This window comes from Sebastes fasciatus, chromosome 3 (assembly GCF_043250625.1).
Source record: "Sebastes fasciatus isolate fSebFas1 chromosome 3, fSebFas1.pri, whole genome shotgun sequence".
Classification (NCBI taxonomy): Eukaryota; Metazoa; Chordata; class Actinopteri; order Perciformes; family Sebastidae; genus Sebastes; species Sebastes fasciatus.
The window spans coordinates 26,092,222-26,120,204 of NC_133797.1; the positions used below are offsets into that span (position 1 = coordinate 26,092,222).

Here is a 27,983-nt window from a genome sequence, read left to right on the forward strand (position 1 = left end):
TCATTGCTATTATAGATTCCTTATTTTACTTTTGATAAATTGATTGATTAGTCTATAAAATGTTGGAAATTAGTGAAAAATGCCCAACATAAGTTCCCAGAACAAAAGGTAACATCTTCAAATGCCTTGTTTTGTCTAACAGTGACTAACAGTCCAAAGAAGCTCAGTATATGATGATATTTAAAGGTGTGTTTACACATATAAACGTTTTTTAATCCCGACTTTCTGGGTTTCCTCTATCAGCCTGTAGACTGCTTTTAATGTGAAGAAGGCGAGACGTTTTTTCCGGGAAATTCCAACGGATGTGAAATCATGCACGCTCATGAGTGCCTTTATTTTATTAAACACTTAGTTGTTTCAGCAGTAGACCAAACCTTTAGGATAAACTGATCTTACATTACTCCCGTCGAGCTGCACAGGGAGTCGAACCCCCAACCCTGGCAGTGTTAATGTTTTTATTCTACTTTTAGAGTTGCACAGTGCTCACTACATGAGGGAGTTGCCATAAATATCATAGCTGCATGTAAATATATTTAATATAGCCGTTTATTGCCGTAACGTAGAAATGAAACTCTTTAAAACAGAGTGCTGAATTTCCTACTTTAACATTTGTGATAAAGTTTCTACATGAACTAAGAGATGAACAGCACCTGACAGGTTTGAGATCTTCGTCTCACAGGATGACAGGGAGGCTGACGAGGAAACTGACCTGCAAGTTTTTCCTTCTTTGACCTTCTGAGGCGATTCTCCAGAGCCGAGGCCCCCGCAGAAAAAGGCACCGAGCAGTTTTTTTTTCCCTTTTGGTTTTGGAGAAGATTTAATTTCGCAGTCAGGTCAGCCGGTGCCGTGGCTGCTGTACTCGAAGACGCCCTTCTTGAAGAACGGCGAGAACTCACAGATGGCGTGTTTGCTGAGATGGAAACCGCCGTCTTCATCGACTCTGAGAGGAGAGCTGGAGGACGACAGCATCACCCGGAACAAGTTCCTCAGATAACGCTGCAAAAAAACAACAGCAGCACAGAGTGACCTCCCACTTGACCTCTAATATATTTCTATTTCTTACAGAACAGGATGATTTGTCTTAAATGTGTGAATAAAACTATGAAAATGTCTTGCCTCCAAGTGATTGCGGCGTTCAGCGACCATCCGCTCGTCTCGGTTTCCAAACAGTTTCTTGGGAGGGAACTCGAGAGCTGCCAGCTGAAGCAGAGACCAGGACATCAAACACTTCAGTGACATTATACAAAGCCCACAGCTGAGACTTGTCCCTGGTGAGGTGTCTCAACAGATCACATAGTTGTAAAAGTGGATCGAACCGTCTCACCTCTGGATACTTTAATTTGAGGCTCTTGTGCATTTCCCGGAAGCGACTATAACGTCTGAACACAGTCCACATCTCATCCATCAGAGTGATCTGATCAAAGAGAGTTTGAAGTACAGGTGAAAAGTCTGACACACTATTACATTAAAGTACAATTTTTGTACTTTTCTTGGGTATTTCCATTTCATGCTACTTAACACTTCTACTCCACTACATTTAAACCTTTAGTTGCTTTGCGGATTCAGATTATTAATACAAAATTTAAAAATTGCATTACAATGCATCATTATAGATTAAACTACCCAGCAGTAAATCAAGTAGTTCAAATTATCTCCACTTTTACCAGCTGCAACATTAAAGTGATGAACACATCAATGCATGAATAATTATAATCCAAAGATATAATAATAATAATCTAAAATGGGCCATTCTGTATAACAAGTATGTTTACTTTTGGTACTTGGTTTATTTTGATGTTAATACTTTTATACTCTTGCTTCAGTACAATTTTAAATGCAGGATTTTGACTTGTAACAGTATTTCTACACTGTGGTATTATACTACTTTTGCTTGAGTGACAGTCTTCCACCATCCAACTGAGTGTACATTTCCAAACATAAATGCTGACTTTCAAAGCAGATTTTTGAAATGTTTAAAATATTTTAGGTCCAGACACATTTAATGGAAAGTGGGTTACATTCTAAAATAGATGGAACAAAAAAAGCAAAAAATATAGCCAGAGAGAAATGCTTGATAAAAGACGAGACCACATATAAGAAGGATGAACAGGTCAGAACGTTATTGACTGATGATGATGATGATGATAAACACAGCTGAGTGAACTCACCTTCACCTCGAACTCAAAGTGCTCGTCCTTCCCCTGCCCGCGGAGAACGTAACGAGGAATGCTAATTTTAACAGGCTCCTGAAGTCCGTCGGTGCTCGTCCCGAGAGGACGACAGACCAGGTGCTGCAGAAGAAGTCACCAAGGGGAAGGAAATAAAAGACAGGAAAAGAGAAGAAAGGAGTTGGAGAATAAAGGGTTGACTTAAAAAAAAAAAATACAATACAATCATGAATCAATTTCTTGAACTTGAGAATGATTTACCATGATTGCCAAATATAATCAGTCAATAAGAATAATAGAAAGTCCAATCTTTATTATCCTGTTTACACAATTAACATGTTCTCATTGTACATTAAAGGCACATTATTATTACTTCAACTGCATACCAATCATATCTGTAATCACTTAACATCATGACAAATCCTCCCATATTCTTCAAGTCATCAGATCACAATCATTTTCTTAAAGTGCAAGCTGCAAAATGTTAGATCAAACTGTGCAATTAAGTGACATCAACAATCTCCCTTTGAACCAAATAAAAAAAAAAAAAAAATCAAGAATCGTCAACATGACTAAAAACAGTAAACAAAACCAAAAAACATTTAACTTTCATAAATACATAGAAACAGTATATCCTTATTCATTCATTATGTAAGGGATAATGTACAACGAGCCGGTCACTGTTATGAAATAAACCCTGACAAGGACGATGCGGCACCCGGTGGACCCCGACGGGTAAGTATGTTATAAAGAAATAACAGACCGTAGAACGTCGTGATTGACCAATCAGAATCAAGTATTCAACAAAGCCGTGTAATAAGAAATTAACATTAATACACATCAACAAGATCTGTGCTTCTTCATCTCAAAAGACAACCTTTAGGACTTTGTGGCAAAATGGCCTAATCACAAAATTACATTTGAATAACAGACTGAATTAAAATGTTTAAAAATGTTCTAAAAATACTTTCAGATTTTACATTTTACTTTGGCACGATGATGAATCACCTTTTCACACAATGTCTCTGAACTCTTAATTGAACTTATTTAACATATCCTAGAACCGATAAGGTGACCGCCTGATAATTTTTTTTTGGCTGCACCGCAGAGGGCCAGTCCTACAAACGCAAATGTCACTGAGTGACTGACTGAGTGATGAAGTTACACGATTGGTCGGCCGAGTGTTGGAGTTTCCTCATTGGCCATTTCAAAACGAAAAGGCGGGAAACAGTCCTTTATGCAAATGAGCCCGTACAGCGCGACGCGTTCGGCTCACAAAACTTGGACCAAGCTGTAAAACTAGGCGATCTAGTTCTAAATGAAACTAGATTCAGCAGTGGCATCGCCTATTTCTCACTTAAAATGTTATCAGAAGTAGATTTTAGTGGAGTGTTTAGACGGAATAACAGAAAGTTTATGAGCAGGCCATCATGTTGTTTCCTGTTTGAAACAGCGAGCAGAAAACCAGGGACCAATCCGGTGCATTCAACGATCGGGTACGTCGACGCTTGAACGGCCAGTTGAGTGGAGCACCGCGTCCCCTAGTGTTCTCGCCGGACCTGGTGGACATGTATCGCTGGATTTAACATTATAGACATAACCATTGACTATTTGTAGAACAATTTAGCCACAAATTCACAGACTGACCAGAAACGGTTCAGACATGTACTCAGTTTTGACCGAGTCTTGTTTTCATTGTTTCTTTCTTTCGGACACAGGTATGCATTTGTGAATGAATCCAGGTGAAACTGCCTTTAGGTGCGTAACTCAGGTACACAGATGATTAATCAAGATCACAGCTTCTGTGGTACAACCAAAAGATAACTTCCAGGAATCGTATTGACTATTGGGATCAGAGACCGAGGACTCTTCAGCAGAGCCTCGTCTGAACTCCATCTTCTTCTCTCCAGTTTGTGTTTTGTGAGTAAATGTGATATCAACCACCAGGCAGTTGTCATCCTGCCTCACAAACAGGCATTTGACGTCTGAACGCTTGCGGAGTTCGAGTCCCTGAAACTGGGACTGGACAGGGATCAGACTGGAGCCCCGCGGCACCGGGTGAAAGACGCCGTCCTCCCGGAGAAGAGCTACATGAGTGTCTGTTAGGAGGAACTGAAAAATGGCGTCCTGATGCACGCGGGTAGAGTTCTTGACCTTGACGCTGGTGTAGAGCAGAGGACAAATGTGTGCCAGAGAAGGTTTGCCAGGATCGTCCATGTTCCCGTGGACAATGTAGAGCAGGTCTGCGAGGACCCGCTTGAATCGGGAGGTGACATGAAGGCCGTTGTCCAGGACGATGTCAGGAACGCTCGACGTCCAATCCAAAGAGAGGACCATGAGGTCACCAGAGAGTAACGGGTGATCTTCAGTCCCTTCAGAGAACTTCTCAGGAGAAAGTACCTTCAGTAGAGCCTTGCAGAACTCCTGGGTAAGCTCTTTGCTATGGGTAAAAACTACCAAGAAGGGGTCTTCGGTGGAGTCAATTAGGCGAACGTGCTGCCCTGCCAAGCTAATCTGGACCTTCTTGATTTCCGGGAGATTAAAATGGTGACAAATACCTAAGGTGTCTTCTGAATTTGTTTTACTTGACAGCACTATTATGTCCTTTTCTGACAAAAGCAAGCACCCAGGCTTTGGGATCGGCTGTTTACTATTGGCAGTTTTGAGCCAGAAGACACTCGTAAGCTTGTTGACTGTCATTCGGGGAGCCAGAAATTCCAACTTTTCTAGCATCTTCTGTGATGGAAGTGACTGTAGCTGAGACAAGGCGGGTGGCAGCTGGACCAGCCTCTGATGAAACACTTCAAGACGCGTGTTTTTGAGAGACGACACAGAGCCTTCAGGCCATTTCGAGATGCCCGGGATCGCAGACATGCCGCAATTCTGGGGAAGTCGAAGGGCGCAATCCCTCGACAGATCAACCGAACTGACTTTGTTTTCTGCAATGATGCAAGGTTCTGGCTCTGGTTTATGCTGCATTCGATGAATCAGTGGCAGCTCTTTGGAAATCATGGTCACATACTGAGAGAGCACAACCTTTATTTCACCCATTTGTACATTTTGTATGATGTCCCGTGTGCCCTGTAGCCTTCTACCAGCATCTTTGTACGCTTCGGACAGCTTTCCAGCAAAATACCTCAAAACATAGCTCCTATTGGCTGCCACTTTCTCAGTTTCTGTCTCTTGTTTTATTTGACCATTACTGGATTCCTTTGACTCCTGCTTGGAATTGATGTAACCATTGACAGAGTTCTGCAACTCTGACGATTGATCATTGGAAAGTCCTGCATCTTTTACTATCCCTGGGTCACATGCTTGGCGTTTGACTTTTTCCTCTGAGTAAGAATAAGAGCGTCCATTAACCTGCAGCTCCTTCGCTCTATCTTCAACCTTTTTATCATCACCATCATCATCAGGAACAACGCAGGCAGAATCGTTTCTTCTTTTATCAGTGATATTCTTGTTTTCATCAACTTTGTTTGTGTTTGCAACGGTGACACAAAGCTTCTGTTGTCTAATGTCACAACGATCAAGTTCACAACCATCTCGGCCCGCTTCTCCTCGAGGGATATTCACTCTTCCTCGCCACCATTTGTTTATGTCGACATCTTTTTCAATCAAGACTTCAGCTGTGGATGCTATTCTTTTTTTTTTGTGAAGCTTTAAAAGGTCGTTCTCTGGTTCTTCCAACGTGTTTTGCTGGATGTGAGGAGGGGAGTTTGCCTCGAGCTCCTGGGCAGGCAGGAAGCCAGACCACAACCCGCAGGCTTTCTGTGTGCACAAGGGGGGAGTCCATGACTACATCGTCAAGAAGGACGAGACGGCTCTTTGAATGAATTATACTGAAGTCCATAGTCCACCCCATTGAGAATTACAGTTCCTCCATCACCAGGTGCACAGGTAAGTTGTAAGTGATTCAAAATTAATAGTGTGAAGAGGTTCGGCATGCAAATTAGGATGACAAGCATACAAAAAAATACTCAACTTTTTTTTTAAACCTTTAGTTTTAATCAAATGTGGGCAAAGTAGCATTTGCAAATAATTCATATGACTATATCCTTTTTTGTGACTAGATGGATGGTCTTTACAGAACTCCTACATTTTGTTTTTCTGGCTCAAACTCTATCCATCTTGCACCTTATTTGACTGAAAAAGGCGTATACGGATACAATTTTGCCCGTGTTTTGTTTCCACATTGTTTGGAATGAAACTGTGAAATGAAATATTACATTTTTGATAATTTCAATGTGTTCTGTTTTCTGTTAATCTACTTTCCATGCTCCTATCCTAAAGAGAATGGGCTTCTTTTCCTCTGGTCTTCCAAAAATAACGAACAGAGCAGCCAAATTTTCAAGACCAACTTGAGTCACAAAATTTGCCATTTCAATCTTCATCTCATGCTGCTAAAATAAAAGTCAAACCAAACTGAAGTGACTGATATTAGTGATTGGAATATTAAAACAAAATGTGTCAAACTTAAAAGGGACTGTTTGTAACTTTGTAAGCGTATAAATGTAGCGGGTCAGCACACATGCGCGCTCGCATATGCGCGTTTGCGTGTAGCCGCTGTACCCTCCTCCTCTGCCTGCTCGCCTTCACTCAGACAGCGCGCGCGTTCTCAATCAGCTCGCTCCACCTCTAGACGTGAACGCGCGCTCACACCACACTGCAGAAGAGTTAGTTTAGCTCTGAGAATATCTAGTGAATGTACAGTGGACGTTTGTGCAGAAATAACTGCTGCAGCTCCTCCAGACCAACAGAGGTTTTCCGTGTCTTGTGAAGTGACGGAGCTGTGCAGAGAGTTACGTTGTCTTCTCGTTACCGACCGGGTGCCGTGTCTCCTCTGCTCTCTCCGGCTGCGGGCGGAGAGAGCAGAGAGACACGCTGCAGAGCCCCGCTGCCTCAGCCTGCACTTAGGCAGGAAAAGCCAACACTAGGATCAGATCTAAATCATGTTCATGGAGAGACCTTGGTCTGGTCAGCTAACATTACTGCCAAGCAGCTGAAATATAGAGTGATATTGTGGTTTTAGCTTACGTGTGTCGCCTCACTGTTTTGAGCGATGCTCATTCAGGTATATTTAGAGCGAGCAAGCGCGAGCCCGACGCTGACTTTCGTTAATTTCACGGCCACAGGTGTCGCTGTTAAGAAGCATTTCTGAAAGTTACAAATAATCCCTTTAAAGATTTAAAATGGAAACCCATTCACCATCTCTTTTAAATTACATTGAATGTAAAATTATGAGGAATCATGTTCAGATTTTCTTATGTAATTGATACCATGCATGCAAGTAATAACAGGCACATTTTTAATATAATGCAATGCTACAGAAAATCTGCCATTGTAAAAATAATGTGTAACCGATTTTGAATCATTGATTATGAAATTATAATTATCCCAAAACTAAAATAAGGTCCTTGTCTTACCTCATATTTAAGCCTCCTTGGATTCATGTTTTGCAGCTTTTCATCATCCTGAAAACAATGAAACTTAATATCAACTGGCAGCATTAAATATCAAATATACACTATTAGTTATTAATCAGCAAAATAACAAGCAGCGTGTTTTATTTATAACCCAAAGTTGTAAATTATACTTCGTGATGACAGGAGAAAGGGAAAAATGAAACCAGGATAAATTAAAAACCAGGTGGAGAAGAACCCAATTAAAAGAGCTACAAACCAAACTGATTGATAGAAGTGTTAATGAGTCGATCCATAACCGTATTTGGGAGAGTCATGCAGATTACAGAGCAGGGAAAGTCTCATACGGAGCAGGTGGATCCTGGTCTTACCTCATCTGTTAATCTAACAGAGCTACAGTCACTAGCTTCTTCCTCCTCCTGCAGGGTTAAAGAGCTAAATATCAGTTCTACACAGAGAAAGACGCGTCAACTCGCAATCTTTCACTGGACATGCTGGATTTCTTTATTCACTCTTTACTTTTATGAGACAAATATGAATTATAGAGCAGAAACAAATCCCCAGATAATGAGCGTTAACACTAGATGCAACAGCCAGTGCTGTAAAAGGTCCAACAGCAGCCAGATCATTTATTTACTTCAACTGAAGGGAGAACCAGGCATTTCTTTGTTTGAACAGACCTCACTCTTGACTTTGATTTGCAAATTTGTAGATTTTTTTTCCGTCCATAATTGCAAAATGATTATGTTCATGTTCAGGACATTGACAGATTAGTTCATCATTAGCAATATCTCAGCAATTATTGTTTTGGAGCAAAAACCTCCCTCCTGTTAGAACTTAAGACTAGGGTTGCAAATAACCATTACTGTTTTTAATCAATCAATCTGCCATAAATCAATTAATGCTTTGGTCTATCAAACTGAAAGCCATATAAATTTACTAATTTAGAGTCCAAGCTGACGTCTTCAGATGTTTCTTTTTGTCTGGCCAATAGCCAAAGCCCCTATTTTTATTCACAATGATATAAAAACAGAGAATAAGAGCAACTTCTCACTTCTGAAAAGCTGAAACCAGAAAATGTTTGACATTTTTGATTGAAAATGACTTTGAACTATTAATCGATTATAAAAATAGCTGGCGATTCATTTTCTACCAGAGTCTGGATGTACTGAAAGAGTGAAGGTGTCAGGATAAGCTTTACTGGCTAAGTATGTAAACACACAAGGAATTTGACTCCCGTTTTTGCATTGCTCTCAGTGTACACAAAACAAAAGCTACAAGGAACAAGGAAAGCTTTTCCCACTTCCATGTTGATAAGAGTATTAAATACTTGACAAATCTCCCATTAAGGTACATTTTGAACAGATAAATAATGTGTGATTAATTTGCGATTAATAAAATATTTTAATCAATTGACAGCCCTAATACATACACCGATCAGCCATAACATTAAGACCACTGACAGGTGAAGTGAATAACATTGATTATCTGGTTACCATGGCACCTGGCAGTTGGTGGGATATATTAGGCAGCAAGTGAATATTTTGAACTTTGAACTTTGTGTTGGAAGCAGCAAAAAGGGCCAAATTGTGATGGCTAGACGACTGGGTCAGAGCATCTCCAGAACTGCAGCTCTTGTAGGATGTTCCCGGTTTGCAGTGGTCAGGACCAACAAAAGTGGTCCAAGGAAGGAAAACCGGTGAACAGGCGACAAGGTCAGACCCGAGGCTTATTGATGCACGTGAGGAGCGAAGGCTGGCCCGTGTTCAATAGAAGAGCTACTGTAGCTCAGATTGCTGAAAAAGTTCATGCTGGTTCCGATAGAAAGGTGTCAGAACACACAGTGCATCGCAGTTTGTTGCGTATGGGGCTGCGTAGCTGCAGACCGGTCAGGGTGCCCATGTTGTCCTAATGTTAAGGCCGATGTACAAGTCAAGTGTTTCAGTTGTAAACAATATAAAGTGTTTAAAGAAATAAATTTAATGGGTTGATATTTACAGTTTATGCCTGTATACATGTCTACATACTGTATATACAGCATGTAGGATTTATGTAGACACTGAAAAACAGTGTGCATTTTTACTGTAAAAATATCACCTATGATGGAAGTAAGTGGTCGATTTAGTGTATGACTGATGTAAAGTGTTCATCAGAGCGAAAGCCTGTGGAAAGAAACTGTTTTTGTGTCAGCTGGTTTTGGTTGGTTTGGATGCTGAGTAGTAAAAACTCATCAGCTGCACCTTAATAAAACCTCACTAGTTAAATAAAGTAAGTTAAAGAAAGTAATAAAGTGTGTGGGACAGTTCTTACCCTGAGAGATTCACAGGACAGAGACAGATCCATGTTGCTACTGCTGCCATTGAGAAGATTCATCTTGCGTAATCTTCGCTGGACTTCCTCTTCAATGTACGCATTTATCCTGTTACAAATAATAAGAACGATGAAGAATCAACATTAGCAACAACATAAACAAATGAATAAGACACCAACCGTTGGATGGAAAAGATAAACCCTCTATCTAATCTTAATCAGGGACAGTACAAAGTAAATCAAGTGTGTGAAAAGTATAGAAGTTAATATTTGTGGGACGAAAACAACCCTGCAGAGTAAACTGGCGTACCGGTCATCGGACAGCGGCAGCAGAGTGTTCAGACTCTGGATGTGGCTGACCGGGGAGCTGTTATGACTCGTCTTCTCATCGTTATTGATGGCGTGAGTCCTGTTTTCTTCCCCTTCGCTGATCCTCTGTCTCAGCTTCTGGATCTCCCGCTCCACTCTAGAAAGAAAAACAACAACAAGACTATAAACTCTGTTTTCCTGGTGATTTCCTTTTGCCTAAATCTATCACAGATTCAGTACAAACAGGAGGGAGCAGCACAAAATGAGGAGATAGTATGTTGATGGAAAACGGGTTTTAAAAGATGAGCAGTTTATTCATGTGATCAAGTACAAACCCAACCAAAACGTGCTTGTCTCAAAAGTGAGGATTTAGTTGTTCTTGAGTCTCATTTGAACGTATTTATTTATTCTATTATTCATTACTTTGACCTGTTTTAATGCACAGAGGTTTTATTGTTTGACAATGGTTATTTTAAGTTTCTGTCACTTGTTTTCAGTGTAGTTACCACACGCTGCTGACGCTCTCAGTGTGTCCTGGGCCTTAGTTACTATCTGTTACAATATACTGTATATTGTATATTTGTACACAAGTTATATTAAAGGCTCTGACCTCTGCTGGTCCAGGTCAGCTCCGGTCCTCAGGTTCTTGATGACCGAGCTCTTGTGTCTCTGCTCCTCGGTGTCGGGCTCCAGGGAGACGCTGCGCTTCAGGGCCGAGTGCCTCCTCTCCAGCCGGGCCACCGCCTGCTCCATTGCCTCCCTCTGCTGCTTCTCCTTCGACTCCAAGATCTCCTTCTCCTTCCTCCTCACCTTCTCCTCCTGCCGCGCCACGTTGGCCGTGAACTCGTAAGTCTCCTGGAGCTGCTGGAGCTGCTGAGCACTGTGCAGGTGGAGGTTCAGTTTCTCCTCTTTGTCCTCCAGCTCCTTCTCCACCTGGAACAGCGTGTTGTCGAGTCCTGGCGGACTGTCGCAGTTCCCATTGCTGCCTCCGCCGCTGCGCTCCAGCATCTCTGCGGCTCTCTGTTTCTCCTCGGCCAGCGCAGGGAGGAGGTCATCGGCCACGCTGGCCAGCTGACGCTCCTTAAACTGCAGTCTGTGCTCCGCCTGTTTGACCAGCTGCTCCTCCTGGCAGACAGTTGTAGCGTCCTGCGCCCCTTTCTCCTGCGTCTCCTTCAGCTGCTGGTTTCGTTCTTTGAGGCCGTGGGTGAGGTGCAGCAGGGTATTACGCTCAGCGGCGACCTCTTTCTCCAGGCGCTCCCTCTGCTGCCGGAGCCCCTCCTCCAGCTGGCCCAGTTCCTTCACCTGAGCCTCCTTGAAGTCTGTGTATCGTGCCTTGGCAGATCTCGCCTCCTCACTGGCGTCCTCCACATCTGGCCGCTCTGCAGTCTCTTTGGCACGGAGGAGTGCTTCTCTGATCTCAGCCAGGGCTCGCCGTTCCTCCTCCAGGCGACGGGCGTCCTCCCGGGTCAGCAGGGTGGCGGCTGCCTCGTGTTTCTCTCTCAGCTGCTCCTCCAGCCTCCCCACCAGGCTCAGCTGCTCCCGCTCCTGCTCCTCCAGCCGCCGCCGCTCAGTCTCCAGACGAACCTTCTGCTCCTCGCGCTCCCTCTTCAGCCTCTCCAGCTCGCGGTAGATCTCGGTTTGCTCTGCAGCCTCCTGCTGCCGCCGCTGCTCCTCGTCTTGCTCCTCCTCTGCTTCAGCCTCCCGCTGCTGTTTCTGCTGCTGGAGGTCCTCTTCGTGGATCTCTGAGCGTCTCTCCTCCTCAAAGCGCTGCTTCTCGGCCAGGAAGTCTCGCAGGCGGCTCTCGATGTCCTGGCTGCGTCGGCGGAGGCTCTCCTCCTGATGGAAAATCCGCTGCTGCACCTCTTCAGACTCCTTACGCTGACTCTCCACCTCCTGCTGGAGGCGCTCCAGCTCTGCCTTCTCACTCTGGTGCTTTGTCTCCATCTCCTTGATCAGCCTCCTACAGCAACAACAACAAACAATGTGGGGCATTTTTTTTACATATAAATTTGTGCTCCTCATATCTTCCACAACATCAACAAAGTCTCTCAGGTAAATAGTTTTCTTGATGATGACTTGAGTTTGAAAAGTATTTCTGAATTGCATTTTTGTAGTTTATAACCCTCAGACCCACGGGATCGCCAGGGATCAGGGCGACATTTCTGTCTTTAAGAGGCTGTAGCGGGCTCTTAAAGCTAGAGTGAAGAAACTGGCATCATATGAGACTAGAAAACCTAATGAATCCATTGGTAACAACCATGTCATACTATGAATGAAAATGGGTTCTATGGGCCAAACCATCGCAGTTTTTTGAATGCAATATACATCTGTTATTTTCGCCTATTCTTAAATGGTGTTTTTGAATATTTCTGCATACTGGGGTCCATAAACAGTCTTGGAATTACATATATTGGGTATCACTGTAAAGCTGAGACTCTTGTGATCCAATGAGCCCAACTGTATTCATGTGTGATGATGTTAGTCCCCATAGTAGCCATTTCATTGTAGTGAAACCAATTTTTGAAACTTGACCTCCCTGTATAAAATGACCTGTGGTGACCTCTAGGATAATCACAGCCTCATGAAACTTTACAACCACAAACTACAGACCTAGGGCATTCAGAGGATGGATGGCTGTCCTAGGTAGATTGACAATAAGGGGGTTTCTGAGCAGTTTACACAACAGAAGTGCTCGCCATCTAATTGCCAAAAAATGCAATTCTTGCAGAAATCTCTAAATGTTAAAAGTTTTTGAAACCAAATCACAGCATGGCTTTTTCTATGGTGTTCCTCAAGAACTTGGTGTCTTAACGTGGTATTTTGGAGGGATTATTGATCATTTTTATCAATTCTGGAGTGGTAAAAAATGTTTAAATTCAGCACCAAATCTGTGTAACAAATGGTATCAACCCAATAATGCCTTTACATACTTTTATTTATTTAGATCATTTTTTTATTCCTGATTTATGACTAGATCTACTTGACCCTCAGTGCTGAGCTGCATCTCAAATTAATCTTCAGGTTCCCAGCTTTCAGATGATGTACACCACTTCTATGTGACATCGACTGTTGACCTGCTATCTCCCCTTAAAGACCCCCTGTACCCCCCTAAAAAAGACAAAACCAGGTTTATGTTGGTATTTTAGGGTAAAAGGATGATGTCTGGTAAAAATGTGTCACCTTTCTGATTATGAAGTGTCAGAACTCAACATTTCATATCTTCTGCTGCCAACTATCACCTGACAAAAGGTGATTATCTTAATTCATTTTGAGTTTTAGAAAAGGTTATTTATAACTTGAGTTACTTAAAAACTGTAGAATTAGATTAGAAAGGATTCAGATTTGATTACCAGATACAATACAGGATACAGGTGTGATGGAATTCAACTGAACCCTGATCCTGTGTATGAGCGCAGGGTCAAGTCTTTCAGTAACTTTTGAGACCGTCGTACCTTTTCAGCTCCAGTTTCTCCAGCTCTTCTCGCTGCTGTCTCTCAAATTCCAGCCTGTAAACACAAAAACTTTCATCAGCTTCTTTTACTCTCGTTAAAAAAAGACCACACACACACAAACACACACTAACATTAGACACCACAACTAGTAAAGTGCAGTAAATGAAAGCAGCAGTCGACGCACAAAATGATGCTTCAAATGAAATGCCAGGCAATGTGAAAAAGCAACGATGCGTTATCTACTCTCAGACGTCAAAATGGAGACAGAAGCAGCAAAGTGGCGTGCAAAATAATAATACAAAACAAACAATGAGGGTTCAGGTTGAGAGACTGGATGAGTCAACACATGTTTTTGTGTCAAAAACGGGACAGTTAGACAGGAAGTGGACGGCTGAGTCTACCTGAGGAAGATGGGGCCCTTCTCAGTGAAGAGACTGTCAACAGGACGAGTTGATACAGTTAATTCACCAACATAAAGTGTGTACAGATGACAGGAAACTGTGCTCTTAATAATCTAACAAAACAAACACACAGCTGCTTGCAGAGAGTGGACACGTTCTGCTCTGGACAAACAAATCTCTCTTTACATTTGTGTAAAATAATCCACATATAAACTCATATATAGTGACAGTTTAAACAGATTACACTGTAAACAAGAGGCTCAATTTCATGAATAAGGCCTGATGGTGGCAATAAAGCTCAGGGGGTTCATTCTCTGGAGACCTTTAATATTTACAATGAATTTCAACAATCCAGCATTTAGAGTTTAGAGTTGACAGTTTGACCTGAAGGTGACTAGGGGAAAACTCATGTAGTGTCTAAAATGGAGGTGGTTCATCCTCTGGGGAGCTTAAATACGCTCAGTAAAAATCACAGAAATCAGTTAATTAGATTTTGTTTAAATGTGATGGAAGATTTGGCCTGTTAGTGAAAGGACGAGGAAAGGAGTAGATTTCAATAAATCAGCATTCTTAGAACATATGGATGCCCTTCCCTCGGTTTAAACTGGGTTTAAACTGGGTTTAAACTTGTTTCTATTTTAATATTATTCTATTTCCACATATATGCACAATGCACATATGTGTGAAGCGCTCTGGTGCAAACCTGTTTGCATTTTAAAGTGTTATATATATGAAATAAACTTGAAAAGTAGAGAAGTCCTGGGAGGGTTTTAATGCAGAGGGGAGATGCACTGCAGGGTCTGAGCTGATCATCACATGCAGCTGATATATTATTTGAGTATTCATACACTCACCCGGGGTTGTAGAGCATCACAGTGGACAGGCTTTCACAGGACTTTGACAGATCTGTCATAGAGAGGCTGAATGTAGAGAGCAGGCCACTCTGAGGGGGAAAAGGTTAAAGGTCAGAAGGTCAACAACATCACTGCCTCACCTGAAGGCAGGTTCGGTCTAAAGGCCCTGACGCACCAAGCCGTCAGCTGTAGTCTTTGTGGTGTGTTCGAGTGCAACTTTTTGACCAAAACAAAGGCGACGTGAGGCGACGCAACAGTCGGCCTTCATCGCCGCTAGTTCTTTGATGTCGGGTTGGTGTGTCCGAGCCCTAACCCCCGGGGTCTCTAAAGGACACCTTCAGAAGATCATGTCTTACCTTTCGTTTCTCCCTCAGCTTGGCTGCCTCCTTCGGATGGTTGAACCGAAACATGTTGGTCCTGCCGAGCAGAATAACGGCACCTGGAAGACAACACAACAAACAATAGAAACTAAAAAAACTGTACAGGACAGACTCCTCTTTCACCTCTGAAGTTGTTCTCATGCTTCACAGCAAGTGGCGCTTTAAAGAAGTGACATTATGACAACTGATGAGATGTCAGAGGTTTCTTCATTTCTCTTCAGACATCTTTGTGGCTCTCACCTTGGTTGAGCTGCGACGGCTCCGTCACCTGAACTCCATTAACTGAACACTGAGCTCCGCCGAGCGGCACCAGAGTCACTTTACCGTTCTGGTTCTCAAACATACAGTGTTCACTCTCCAGGTCCAGACCGTGCAGGACTGTAGGAGGAAGAAATAACACAGGAGAGACATGAATCCTGCTCACTGCCAATTTTTTTAGGAGTCAGTTTTATTACATGAGTTTCTCCATCGGAGAGCAAACATCTTTTGGGGAAAGGGAAAAACATTGTTGGAATTTATATAATGACTACTGGTACATGAGTTTTACGTGATGTACAAATATGTTATTTGTATATAAAAAGTATGTATATGGGCATGTATTTATAAATGTGTATTTGCTTATATTATCTTTACTTTCTGTGATGCATTTCCAGTGAAATGAAATAGGCTGTTTAAAAAAGCTTTTCCTTGTTTGTTAACACCGTTGGTGTAACCTGTTTCTTCCTACTGGTTGTTGATAAAGACGAGGCTCATATGACAAACTCACTGATGTCCTGCTCTGTGGACGCATCCTCTCTGCCCACGTATGTCCGTCCCTCCTGAGGTGGAAGAAGAAAAAAACAAATAAGTTTAGAAATCAGTTGCAAACAGAAGGACACACGACACACCTCACTACAGGACACTTCGTTCTGCTCTGGTAAATTCATTTTGGAGGCCGTCTCGGATGTGAAATCTGTGATTACTAAATGTACTCTCCTGCTTCCAATTTTTTTCTTCCCTCTGAAGTGTTAAGTGGAAATGTTTCAGGTTGTGTTTTAATGTCAGCATCTTTCAATTTCTTTTTTAAAAATCCTGATGAAGCCTGAAGACTAGAAGAACACTTCCTTCCATCCAGATATAAGCAGAGACACAACACTGGTGTTCACCAGGTAAACAACAGTTCAAATGTCATATACTGTATATCATATGTAGATCATTTAGGCTCTGTCCACCAGGTGAAGTGCTTCAGATGATTTCTGACCTTTAGATGGTACAGGATGATGCCGGTACTGAGGAGGTCGTCGTCGATGCCGATGAGGTGAGGCAGCTCAGAGTCCAACACAACACCGATCCCCTCTTTCCTCAGAGCGAGAGTCTCCTCCTGCAGACATCACAGATCAGAAACAGGTTTATTGCCAGATAAGTTGATGGCCAGCTAGAGCACGGACCAGTCAGCGTCCTGTGAGGAGCTACTGGCAGCTATGGGTGTGGCTTACAGTAGGTGAGCGTGATGACACGGAGAGGGGACTGTTGGTTCTAAACAACAATGGCGGCTCCTGACAAGGTTAGCGTAGATGCTGCAATAGCATCAGAAATGTCAGAACTCATTGAAAGTAGAGCAAAGAACGGCACTGAAGGCTTTTCTCGATGGAAAACATGTTTTCGCTCTTCCCCCCCGACTGGCTTCGGCAAGAGTTTGATTGACAGATGGTTCATCCAATCACCTGCCAAGTATTTATTTTGAAAGTGCGTGCCCTTTTCCAAACAGTTTCCAATAACGGCTTCTCAGATGGTTCTGTGTAACAAACCATCTGGTGTATCAGGTTACGTTAATGTAACATGCAGACTCGCTCTCCATGGGACGGGACATGAGGACACTTATGTGACCACACTGTAAAATTTCAACTATAATTTCAGAAAAACATTCAAACTTGTGCACGAAGAAAAAAATAATAAGAATGGGGAAAATGTTTTAAGTGATACAAATACAAATAATGTGAAACTGATGATTACATGACTCAGAGTGAGCATGAAAAATATGGATGACAAACAAACTTACCTTGAGAATGTTCTGTGTCTCGTTCCATTTGTTGGTCCACTCTTTAGTCAGCTCCAGAACCTGCAAACACAAATAAACCAAGAGAAACTCAACGGAAACCTCCGATTAACTGGTGGTGCTAAACTCTTCAGCAGGGATCAACACATACGAAGCCACATTTCCAGTTCACAAAAACATCAAATAAATCGGGTCTGGTTGGACATTAGACTCACTCTGGCTTCATTCTGGTGCAGTTTCTCCTCCATACTCAGAGCTGTGGGCGAATCCAGGAGAGCAATCTGACACACAAACACAAAAGGTCAGAAACACTCTGACTGGGTTGTATTCTTAGTGACATTCATGCTGAAACTTTATCATGATCACAATAATCATGACGGTTCAAGCTAGCAGCATGTCACAGACAAAATATCATAAAAAGATTGGCAGAGACAGACCCTGTAACAGCAGCAGAGTGAGACCTCCTCCAGTCTCTTTGTATCGGTCAGTGTTTGTTTACCTGGTTGCCCTGAACCAGCAGAGCTTTCAGTCGGGCAATTTCAGCCCGCAGTTCTCTGATCAGCCTGACGTTGCAGTCCTCGTTGATGGTGGGTTTGTTGATGATGTTCTTGGCTCGGTTAGCGTATCGCAGAGTGCTGAGCGTCTCACCGTAGTTCACATCTGCGGGGGAAACAGCTGCGAAGAAAAGCAATAAACAGAATACAATACGGTTAGTCAAATCCTTCTGTTTTGGGGATCTTAAACGTCTGTATGTAATTTAATGTTTGCATCTCACTGGCGATCATGATGGTCTTGGAGTTGCCGCCCAGGCTGTCTTTCAGCAGCCACGTTAGCACCGAGTCTCTGTAGGGAACAAACACCGACTTCTTCTTCAGGTTGGTGTTCACTCCGTCTTGCGTCATGTCGGCTGGAACAGAAACAGGAAACAGATCCTTCAGTCAGCAGGAACGACTCAACAAACATCGTGAACTAAAACACATTTCAGATCATCATCTTCCGTTTCTGACCTAGAGCAGAGATGACGTTGCCCAGGGTGACCAGCGACTTGTTGATGTTTCCTCCTTCTTTCAGTCGGACGCCCGTCGCTCCGGTGGCGTCGGCTCGCTCGCTGCCAGCCAGATCGACCAGGTGGATCTTACTGAGCGTCTCACTGGGCATCAATGCATCGAACTTAGCCTGACAGAGGGGGAGAGCGAGTGGAGTTTTGCTGAATATTGAAGGTGTGATTCAAAATAAAATCATGGCTCATTACTTACAGTAAAAATCCTGTGAATTTATGACTGTAAAAATATATATAATATTAACTCTAAAATCAGTAACAAAATTAATGAGCCTCAGTTTAAATATAACATGCTGACTTTTTATATACTTTTTTTAACTGTAGATATTTTAGTGAAATACTCAGGTAATTAAGTTAAGTAACTGTTGTTCTTCTTGGACACTAACATTTTCTATTTTGTCTATATGCTGTTCTGTGATGAGACTAGAGTTAAATTGTCTCAACACAGAAAACTTGACAAAAAAGTTAAAGCACCTATTTTTAGTGACTCATTCAAAACAAACCCTCCGTGGAGAAATTATTAACTTTCTGAAGACGGTAAATAGTTTCTGACCTGTGTGAAGTTGATGGTGAAGATGGCGTGCGAGCGGCTGCTGACGTCGTTCATGCCGGTGCTGGCGGTGGTGCGGTTGATGTTACCGGCCTCCATCAGCTCCTCCACGTCGCTGTAGTTCTGCACCAGGTGTTTGGACAGATCTGAGACCAGGAGGGAGGGGGCAGGTTACTGGGAGTCCACACGTGACCAACACGCTGAGAAAGCATGTTAACTGGGTACATATTCGCCTACAGCTTAAATATTCCTACTCAACTACAAAGCCGTAATATACCATTTTTAAATACTTTTATATATTTAAACATCCTGTAAAAACAAAACACACATTCTGAGATTTTCACTTCATTATCCCCGACAAACACAGTAAACCAGGCTACATAAAAACTTAATAAAATAACACTTAAAACCAAACTCAAGCAGATAAGTAAGCAAACTAAAACTAGAAAAAATTCTCCAGCACTATTTTGGCCTTCTCACCTTCTACATACGGTCCGTCCTTTGGGTGCTCCCTGACTCTCAGGTTGTAGGTCTGAGTGGATTTCCTCCTCAGCAGGTCTCTCACCCTCTCGTTGTAGATCTCCAGGTAGCTGAGAGCATAAACCACCAACAAATCAATAGGAATTTGCCTCAGTGCAGCTCTTAAAAACACTCAGTTAGTAAGTAAATATAATATGTTGTGTCGTTAAAACTAATTTTCGTTAACGCGTTAACTTTGACAGCCCTAGTAATTTCATATCTTGATGATGATATATATATCACGATATAGCATGTTTTCTGGTAATTACATAAATAAATAGCCTATATCCACAAGCTTATTTTTGTACACTACTGTGTGAATTTAATTAAGAACTTGTAAAATGTAAGAATGAAATGATCATCCTGAGAAATTTGAGTTAGTATGTGCTTATTATTATCAATTTAGACGACGTAGTTGTGTATCACGATATCTCGATATATGATTTCATCACTATATGATTCCATTGAAATACGATGAATTATCATATTGAATTATCGCCCAGTGAATAGTGCAGGTTTAAATCTGGTCTCACCTGACTTCTGTACGAAACGAAGCTTCATCCCATCTAGTCGCCCCGGAGATACGACTGAACAAACCTTCACAGAACCTCGGGATCAGACCTGCGTCCCCCTAAAACAATAACAGTAACAGAAAAAAAGTTAGACTTCATTGAGATCCTGCCACATCAAACACACAGAAATAACAGCTACAGGCTTAAAACCAGAGACATGGTTAATGCCAGAGAGATTTGGAAACATCGGTCAAGTTGAGCATGATATTTTCTATCTCCAAAGTCTCCCTAGACCTCGTTTCCCACCATGAGGAGCATAAATATTGTTCTTCCATCACCACAGTTTGTTTCAATTGTTGTTTTACACAGAACAATGGTGATTTTTAATCACTTTTATTAAAACGTCTATCAAATCTGAATATAGAAAGCTGCTTTTGACACTCATCATGCTCATCTAAAGCCTCCGCATGCACAACATGGCTCTTTACAGCGGTTACCATGGCAACGACAGGTGTATGATGTATGTTGTCATAAAACGATCACGTACATGTTGCATAAATGTGAAGCAGGAAAATGTTAAACAGCATTTTAAAAGACATGTTTTAATAAACAGTTTTTTTAAAAGCATCTTCAGAGTCACATTTTCTTGATATTTAGTTGTTTGTGTCCACGTTTTTTAGACGTGTAACGATCCCTCGATCTGGATCGACATATCAATTCAATATCAATGATTTAAAGTGAAAAACGTAATTATATATCATCATCTTTAAGATACACCTTTATTTTGAAATCCCCATGGCACGTCTGTGTCACCATTTCTGTCCAAGCGGTCCCTCCTTCCCACAGAGCCCAGTAATAAAATTGTCATATCATATTTTAGTTGCTTTTACTGAGTTGATATTAAATGTAACTAATTCTGTTAAATGGGCATATCATATCGTTTCATATTGATCGCAGGCCCCTCAATTCAATCAAATTGAAAAATTAATCGTGGCAGATTTTATGATATCAGCAAATATTGCATCGTCGTCCAAAGAATCAATATAAAATCGTATCGGGATCAAACTTTTGATTTATGTTTTTCTGCATCATGTCTTCTATTTTCTCCCTTCTATAAAGTTCCTTGTTAACTTTGTTCTATAAAGTGTATTTACTCTCCACTAACTTCTCTGCATGCCTGTGTAATCTCAGACGAACCAGCCTGCCTGCAGGTTTATTGACAGAGTAGCTGTCGATCCACCTCACAGCCGAGAGCAGATAAGATCAATCATATGAGTAAAAACTTGACGTGGCTCCGTCTGGGGTCAGCCTCGTCTCTCTAACAACAGATCGTGACCTTTGACATTTCAAACTTGTCAGCAGTCCACCACGGACGACACTGAGGTCATGTCCTCTATTTCTTTTGGAAATTTGGAAAGGTGGGGGGGGTTCAGTTTTTCAATTAAAAACGTAGACATGGGGGGTATTCTATGGGCTCATTCTAGTGTGTTTAGACTCAAAATATTTAGATTTGACTACTTTCACACCAACAATAAATAAATACAAGAAGTGTTTGCAGTGTGAAGGCTTTGAAACACTATCTAGACCTTCTTTTTAGGAAATAAAATCTGGCTAGTGACATTTCATTTCCAATTGTCCCCATGAAAACACCCAAACCAACGATGAATGTATCTACTAACAACTATTGTGTGTATCATAGCCTGATATATCTTCTTCCTCTGTGCCATAGAGCTCAATTAAAAACATATCAATGAGCCTCACTGTAATGATTTATCGAGAAAATAATCAACAGATTAACCGCAGACAGATCGATAATTTGGACTCTGTGAATCTTGTCTCATTGTTAAAAGTCTTTCTCGAATGTGAGTGTTAAATATGTCCAGAGTTTTGTCTCACTGGATTTCCCATCATGGTGTAGGACTTCCCCGAGCCGGTCTGACCGTAGGCGAAGACGCAGGCGTTGTAGCCCTCGAACGCTGCCTTCAGCACGTCCGAGCCCAGATCTTTGAAAACCTGAAAATAAAACAAGAAAATAAGAGTTTACACAACTTTAAAGCTGAAGTCGGTAACTTTGAGCAAATATGATATAAAGAGTTATTTTTATAAAATGGTCACTGTATCCTGACTGTAGTGCATGAGACAGATAATCTAAAAAATCAAATCATGTGCCTCGGTGTCCTCCGGTGCTCCTAATGGCATCTACAGTACAAGATTTTACAGACCGGAGGAAAACAAGCAGTAAGAGCTGACCTGAGGTCTGCTGTCCAGCTGCCGTCTATGAGAGCCAGCTGTCAATCACTCGCGAACTCCGACCAAACGGAGAAACTAGACAGCGCTGATCAAATATGAATCAATATGATGTTACGTTAATGCATATTTCTCGCCTCAAATGTTTTCAGAATCATCTTGTAGTGTACTGTTTAGCTGTAAAATGAGAAAGTTTGTGATGCCGCCGCCATTGTGAAATCTGTTGAAGGAACGCCAAGTTCCGGTCACATGACCGGAGCACAGCCAATAGGAAACAGAGCCATGAGGAGGTGCAGAAGTCTAGTTATCTCTCAGAACACTTGAATTACAATATGCTGAAAGGTTATTATGGAATTTTTGCCCAATGATGCCAAAAATATTCTGCCTACTGCCACTTTAAGGCTTCTTTCGACGTGTTCACTGGTGCATGAGATAGCAAAACATTTACTCCAGCTTTGAGACTCACATGACTCAGTATTGATGTTGCAGAGCTGTAATTAGATATGTCAGAGCTCATGACAAGTTTGAGATATATATACACACACACACACACACACACACACACACACACACACACATATATACACACACACACACACACAGTCTATTGGCAACAAGCTGCTTTGACCGAGATCAAGAGTTTGATAAATCCTTCACCCTCTGACCCCAAATCCAAACCTTTGGTACCAATAATCATCCAAAATTTGCAAAGCAGGATTGTAAAATTAGCCATATTAACCCTTTGAAACTCAGGCTGTTGCACACTTTTACTTACAGCTTAATTACAGAATAAGATAGGTTACTTAGTAATGGCATCATTCTGTATGTCCGTAGTACTATGTGTGTTCTATGTTTAGATTTCTTGCAGTATGTTTATAGGTTCTCAACACAGCACAGATATCTATGAGCATATGAGAAGGGTGGTCCAGTAATATAAGAACCATGTTTACACAATAAAAAAACCTGTGAATGCAAAAAGAAAATTGTAAACTTTGTCGCTCTAATTTTTCTTTTTCTGATTTCCATTTGGGATAAAAATGTTTTGATTTTCAAAACTACTTACGGTGATGAAAAAGGAAGTTTAATGTGGTACATCTGAGCCCTGTTTTTTTAAATCTAACATTATTTAGATCTTGGTGAATCTGCACCATGGAGAGTCACGCTGTGTTAGGGTTCTGGTTCAAGTTGCTGCTGTACGATTTATCATTTTAAACGGTGCTTAATGCGAGATTGGAAGCATTTATATTGCCTCCACACGGCTCTCAACATGGCGACTGCAGAGCCGGCGGCTCGTAGCTAATGGTGCTAACAAAGCTAACAGTGCTGACAACAGTGTTAACCTGAGGGTGAACCAGAGGGAGGGTGCTATGCTTCCGCAACGCCATCGTCAGTCGGAACGGCGTTATCAGCTGTAACATCTGTATGAGAGCAGTGCATAGCGGCGGCCGTGAGCTATCCAGTGGGGCGCACTCACATGCACTAACATGCACTAAAAGGCACGGGCGACCAGCCAGACTATGTAAAAGAAGCACGGAAAAGCTCAGATTACAACACACAGAGGGAGAGTGACTTCATTCTCTGCTCAGGTAGACATTACTCCTTTATATCTTTACATAGCAAATAGTTGTTTGCTGCTATATTAATGCTCTGGATATCGTATAATGTAGACAGGGGCGCCTTAATATTACTTAAGGCCCCGGGGCTACGGACGTTTTGGAGGCCCTTCCCTCCTTTCACGATATGCCACAGCAACTTTAATTCAGAACCCCCCCATCAATGAACAGCGACAAATATTAAATGGAGTGCCCTCCTCATCAGTAAACAGAATACAAAACTGATCATTTAAAACAATACGTCAACAAAGCTAAGTTATCGAGCCAAGTAGGCCTGTGCGCACAGCGGCAACACGAGAAGATCAGTCTTTTGAGAAAATAAAAGAGCTGTGGCTGTTATTTACCTTTTCCTGGGAGACGAATGTGAAGCTCTTACAGTCCGTGGAGTCGTAGGAGAAGTCGTATGTAAAGGTTTTGGTTCGATCCCTCGTCGACTCACCTGCGATGCCATCAGGGATCTGCGGAGAACACGAAATATAAACAGACACAGCTTCAGCTACAAGATGTTAGGAGCTTATTCAGTCTGAATTACAGCCCGTGTGAACAAAGTACCTTCAGGTTGGTGATGGAGGTTTTGGTCCCTTCCATCTTGATGATGCATTTTGCGGTCAAGTCCTTCTCCCTGTAAAAGATCAATAATAAAATATGTAGCTGTAAAAAAACAATGCTTATACAACATGAACACAGGACAGACACGCAAGTGTTCACAGCATCTTTTGGAAACCTTTTCCTGAATTTGATCATGCGAGTTTGGCAGCTTTTTTCCATGCTGAGAATTAATCAAACACATTTCTCATATATGTTTGTTTCTTTAAATATTCAGAGTAACATGCAGCTGATTGAGAGAGGTCGTCACTGTGTTGTAATTCTTAATTTAACTTTTGACTATCATCACCATAACAATGTTCTTTTATTGGGGAGGGAACGACATCAATAAAATCCACATGACTGAACATGAATTGTAGCAGCAGGGCGACATGTTTGCTTAGTCATGTATAATCATCTGTCTCCACCCCGGTTTGTTCTCAGGCTCAACAACATCCTTTATGTGTTCAAGCAGAAACAGAAACTCTTCACTGTCTGTGCTTTCAGTTTAAAAGTCTTCTGTGAGTTCAGTCTGCATCGGCTGTGCTTATGAGACATGAAAGTGTTTGTTACCTTTTAGAGCGACACAATAACTGAACAACACATTATGTAACACTGTGTGCTCTCATTATGAGCCTGTCATATAATGGAGGTTAAATCAGACACACCGGACTGTCCAGGAAATGTATTAAAGGTCATTACAGTTTAGTCTAACAATTATTTTCTTATCTTTTATTTTGACCAATTTCTCAAGGTCCAACATTACATTTACAGATTCAATTGATGCAGAAAATCAGCAAATCACATTTAATAAACTATTTAAAAAGCCTTTTGGATCAGCTGGAAAATGCATCGTCACAAAGCTGAAAACAGGGCTGTTTTTCTGACACCATGAAAAGTTGACTTTTTAGAGATTCATGGTTCTCACAGGACGGCTACAATACAAACATATGATGATCTTATAGACCATGATGCATCGCTGTAGATTAAACTACCCAACAGTATATAAAGGAGTTCAAATTAGCACAACCTTAAACATCAGAAGTAAATTGATGATTGATGATTGAATTTCCCTCGGGATCAATAAAGTTACTATCTATCTAAAATGCAAAATACACATTAATGCAGCAGTACTATTAATCCAGAAACATCAGATATAATAGGAAAACACTTACAGGGAAGATTTTACTGCAAAATGAATACTTCTACTTTTCCAATTTTTGCTGGTAATACTTAGGCTACATACTTTTACTTAAGTAAGGTTTTGAATGCAGGACTTTTACTCGTAGTGGAGTATTTTCACATTGTGATATTATTACTTTTATTTCAGTAAATACTGTTTTTGCACAATTTAAGACTATACAGCGTAACAAACAAACAAAAATAATCTGAAGCCTCCACCTAGAGCCAAGATTAATATAAAGAAATAATATGACTACATAATAGTAATAAATAATATAAATTATAAATTAATAAATAATCTAAATACTTCTCTTCCACTACTGCTCTGTTCTCACCCAGCTGCACCTGCTCTGCCTCTCAGGGACAAACAGGTGAGAATAATGCAGCAGTAAAACTAATAGTAGTACTTTTATATTGTTGCTGATAACACTTAGGCTGCGTAGTTTTACTTAAGTAAGGTTTTGAATGCAGGACTTTTACTTGTAGTGGAGTATTTTCATAGTGTGATATTAGTACTTTTATTTCAGTAAATAATCTAAATACTTCTCACATTACTGCTCTATTGTCACCCAGCTGCACCTGCTCTGCCTCTCAGGGACAAACAGGTGAGAACAAGTTGTCAGTCTCTGTTTAAATCACTGAATAACACACCTGCTGTTACTGCAGACAGCACCATGAAAACCACAACACTGAAGCTCAAGGGCCTGTTGTATTAACACTCACTTTAAATAACATAATTTCACTTTTATAATAACCTTAAAAACGTCGACACCATTAAAAAAGTTGACTTTTTAGAGATTCATGGTTCTCACAGGACAGCGACGCTACAAACATATGATGATCTTATAGACCATGATGCATTGCTGTAGATGAAACTACCCAACAGTATATAGAGGAGTTAAAATGAGCACAACCTTAAACATCAGCAGTAAAATGCAACATACACATTAATGCAGCAGTAATATTAATCCAGAAACATCAGATATAATAGTAAAACACTGACAGGGAAGATTTTACTGCACGATCAATACTTGTACTATTCATATTTTTGCTGATAATACTTAGGCTACATACTTTTACTTAAGTAAGGTTTTGAATGCAGGACTATTTTCACGGTGTGATATTAGTACTTTTATTTCAGTAAATACTGTTTATTTGTTTTGCACAATTTAAGACTATACAACATAACAAACAAAAAAAATAAACGAATAATAAACAGTGCAGGAAGAGGCAAAAAAACCACTGGGCCAAGATTAATATAAAGAAATAATATGACTACATAATAGTAATAAATAATATAAATAATATATTAATAAATAATTGTAAATTAATAAATAATCTAAATACTTCTCACATTACTGATCTATTCTCACCTGCTCTGCCTCTCAGGCACAACCAGGTGAGAATAAGTTGTCAGCCTCTGTTTAAATCACTGAATAATACACCTGCTGTCACTGCAGAATAGAAAACAATAGAATAGAAAAGCTTTATTGTCATTGTATTAAATACAACGAGATTCACAGTTGTCAGTGCTTTAAAACAAATACTTGACAAGACTAAACGAGGCAGATAAAACATATAACAGATAAACCACACACAGTTATAAAGCAAATAAAAACAGGTAAAGTAGATGTAATAAATAAATATAAATAGAAGTGTTACACTAGAAGTATAAAATATAAAAAAATAGATGTAATGTAAACAGAGGTAATTGCACTTGTAGATGTAATAAATAAAATGTAAACAAAGGTAGTTGCACTTGAGAGACAGCCCCATGAAAACACAACACTGAAGCTCAAGAGCCTGTTGTATTAACACCCACTTTAAATAACATCATTACACTTTTATAATAACCTTAAAACCGGTGTGAAATGATATTAATGAGATTAATTAATGAGAACAGCCCATTCTACCAGCAGCTACATCTGGATGAGCCTGTTAGCTCAGGTAACATACAGACATTATACCTGCTGAAACATGTGGTTAAATAACCGTGTTATTGTGCTGAACTCACCGTCTGTCCATGGGCCGGACCCGGACAGCCACCCGAACCGATGCCATCGCTCATGTCCGTCCACAGTCCGGTTCGTCAGTCAGCGGGTCAGGTAGCCTCGATGAGAAGAGACGCTGCTTTATAGCGAGCTGGTTGGAGAGCTAACAGGCTAACCCGCTAGCATGATGAGCCCTGCGGGATAAAGAGGGCTAAAGTCCGCTAAAGATAACCGACCGACCGGCTGCAGACGAGATGTACAGACTAGACTAGATAGTGAGGAGGAGAGGTGGACAGATGTTACCGTTGTCCGGTGACACCGCGTCCCGGTCCCGGTGTGAACCGGCTCACATCCATAGTCACTGTGCAGTAGTGATGTTAGCCTGCTAGCCT

At 41.2% G+C, this 27,983-nt stretch overlaps 1 protein-coding gene across 6 annotated transcripts; it reads right to left on the reverse strand.

Moving 5' to 3' along the window:
• Positions 1-15: 15 nt before the first annotated feature.
• On the reverse strand, positions 16-27,962 carry kif16ba (kinesin family member 16Ba). Of its 6 annotated transcripts, XM_074629877.1 has the most exons (28): positions 27,615-27,962; positions 24,386-24,455; positions 24,178-24,291; positions 21,870-21,986; positions 19,995-20,092; positions 19,423-19,532; positions 18,946-19,088; positions 18,340-18,508; positions 18,108-18,239; positions 17,832-18,007; positions 17,548-17,613; positions 17,336-17,395; positions 16,538-16,657; positions 16,064-16,115; positions 15,538-15,675; positions 15,274-15,356; positions 14,918-15,006; positions 14,064-14,096; positions 13,663-13,716; positions 10,821-12,170; positions 10,212-10,367; positions 9,902-10,010; positions 7,963-8,010; positions 7,595-7,642; positions 2,169-2,291; positions 1,325-1,414; positions 1,117-1,200; positions 676-996 (listed from the first exon to the last, which is right to left on the reverse strand). In XM_074629877.1, exons 1-28 carry the CDS (start codon positions 27,659-27,661, stop codon positions 835-837), a joined length of 4,041 nt encoding a protein of 1,346 aa, XP_074485978.1. In that variant the 5' UTR covers positions 27,662-27,962; the 3' UTR covers positions 676-834. The 6 variants fall into 6 exon arrangements, with proteins under 6 accessions (XP_074485979.1, XP_074485980.1, XP_074485978.1 ...); XM_074629878.1 differs by lacking the exon at positions 7,963-8,010 and having other exon boundaries at positions 16-996; XM_074629879.1 differs by lacking the exons at positions 7,963-8,010; positions 14,064-14,096 and having other exon boundaries at positions 16-996.
• Between the last annotated feature and the right edge of the window lie 21 nt (positions 27,963-27,983).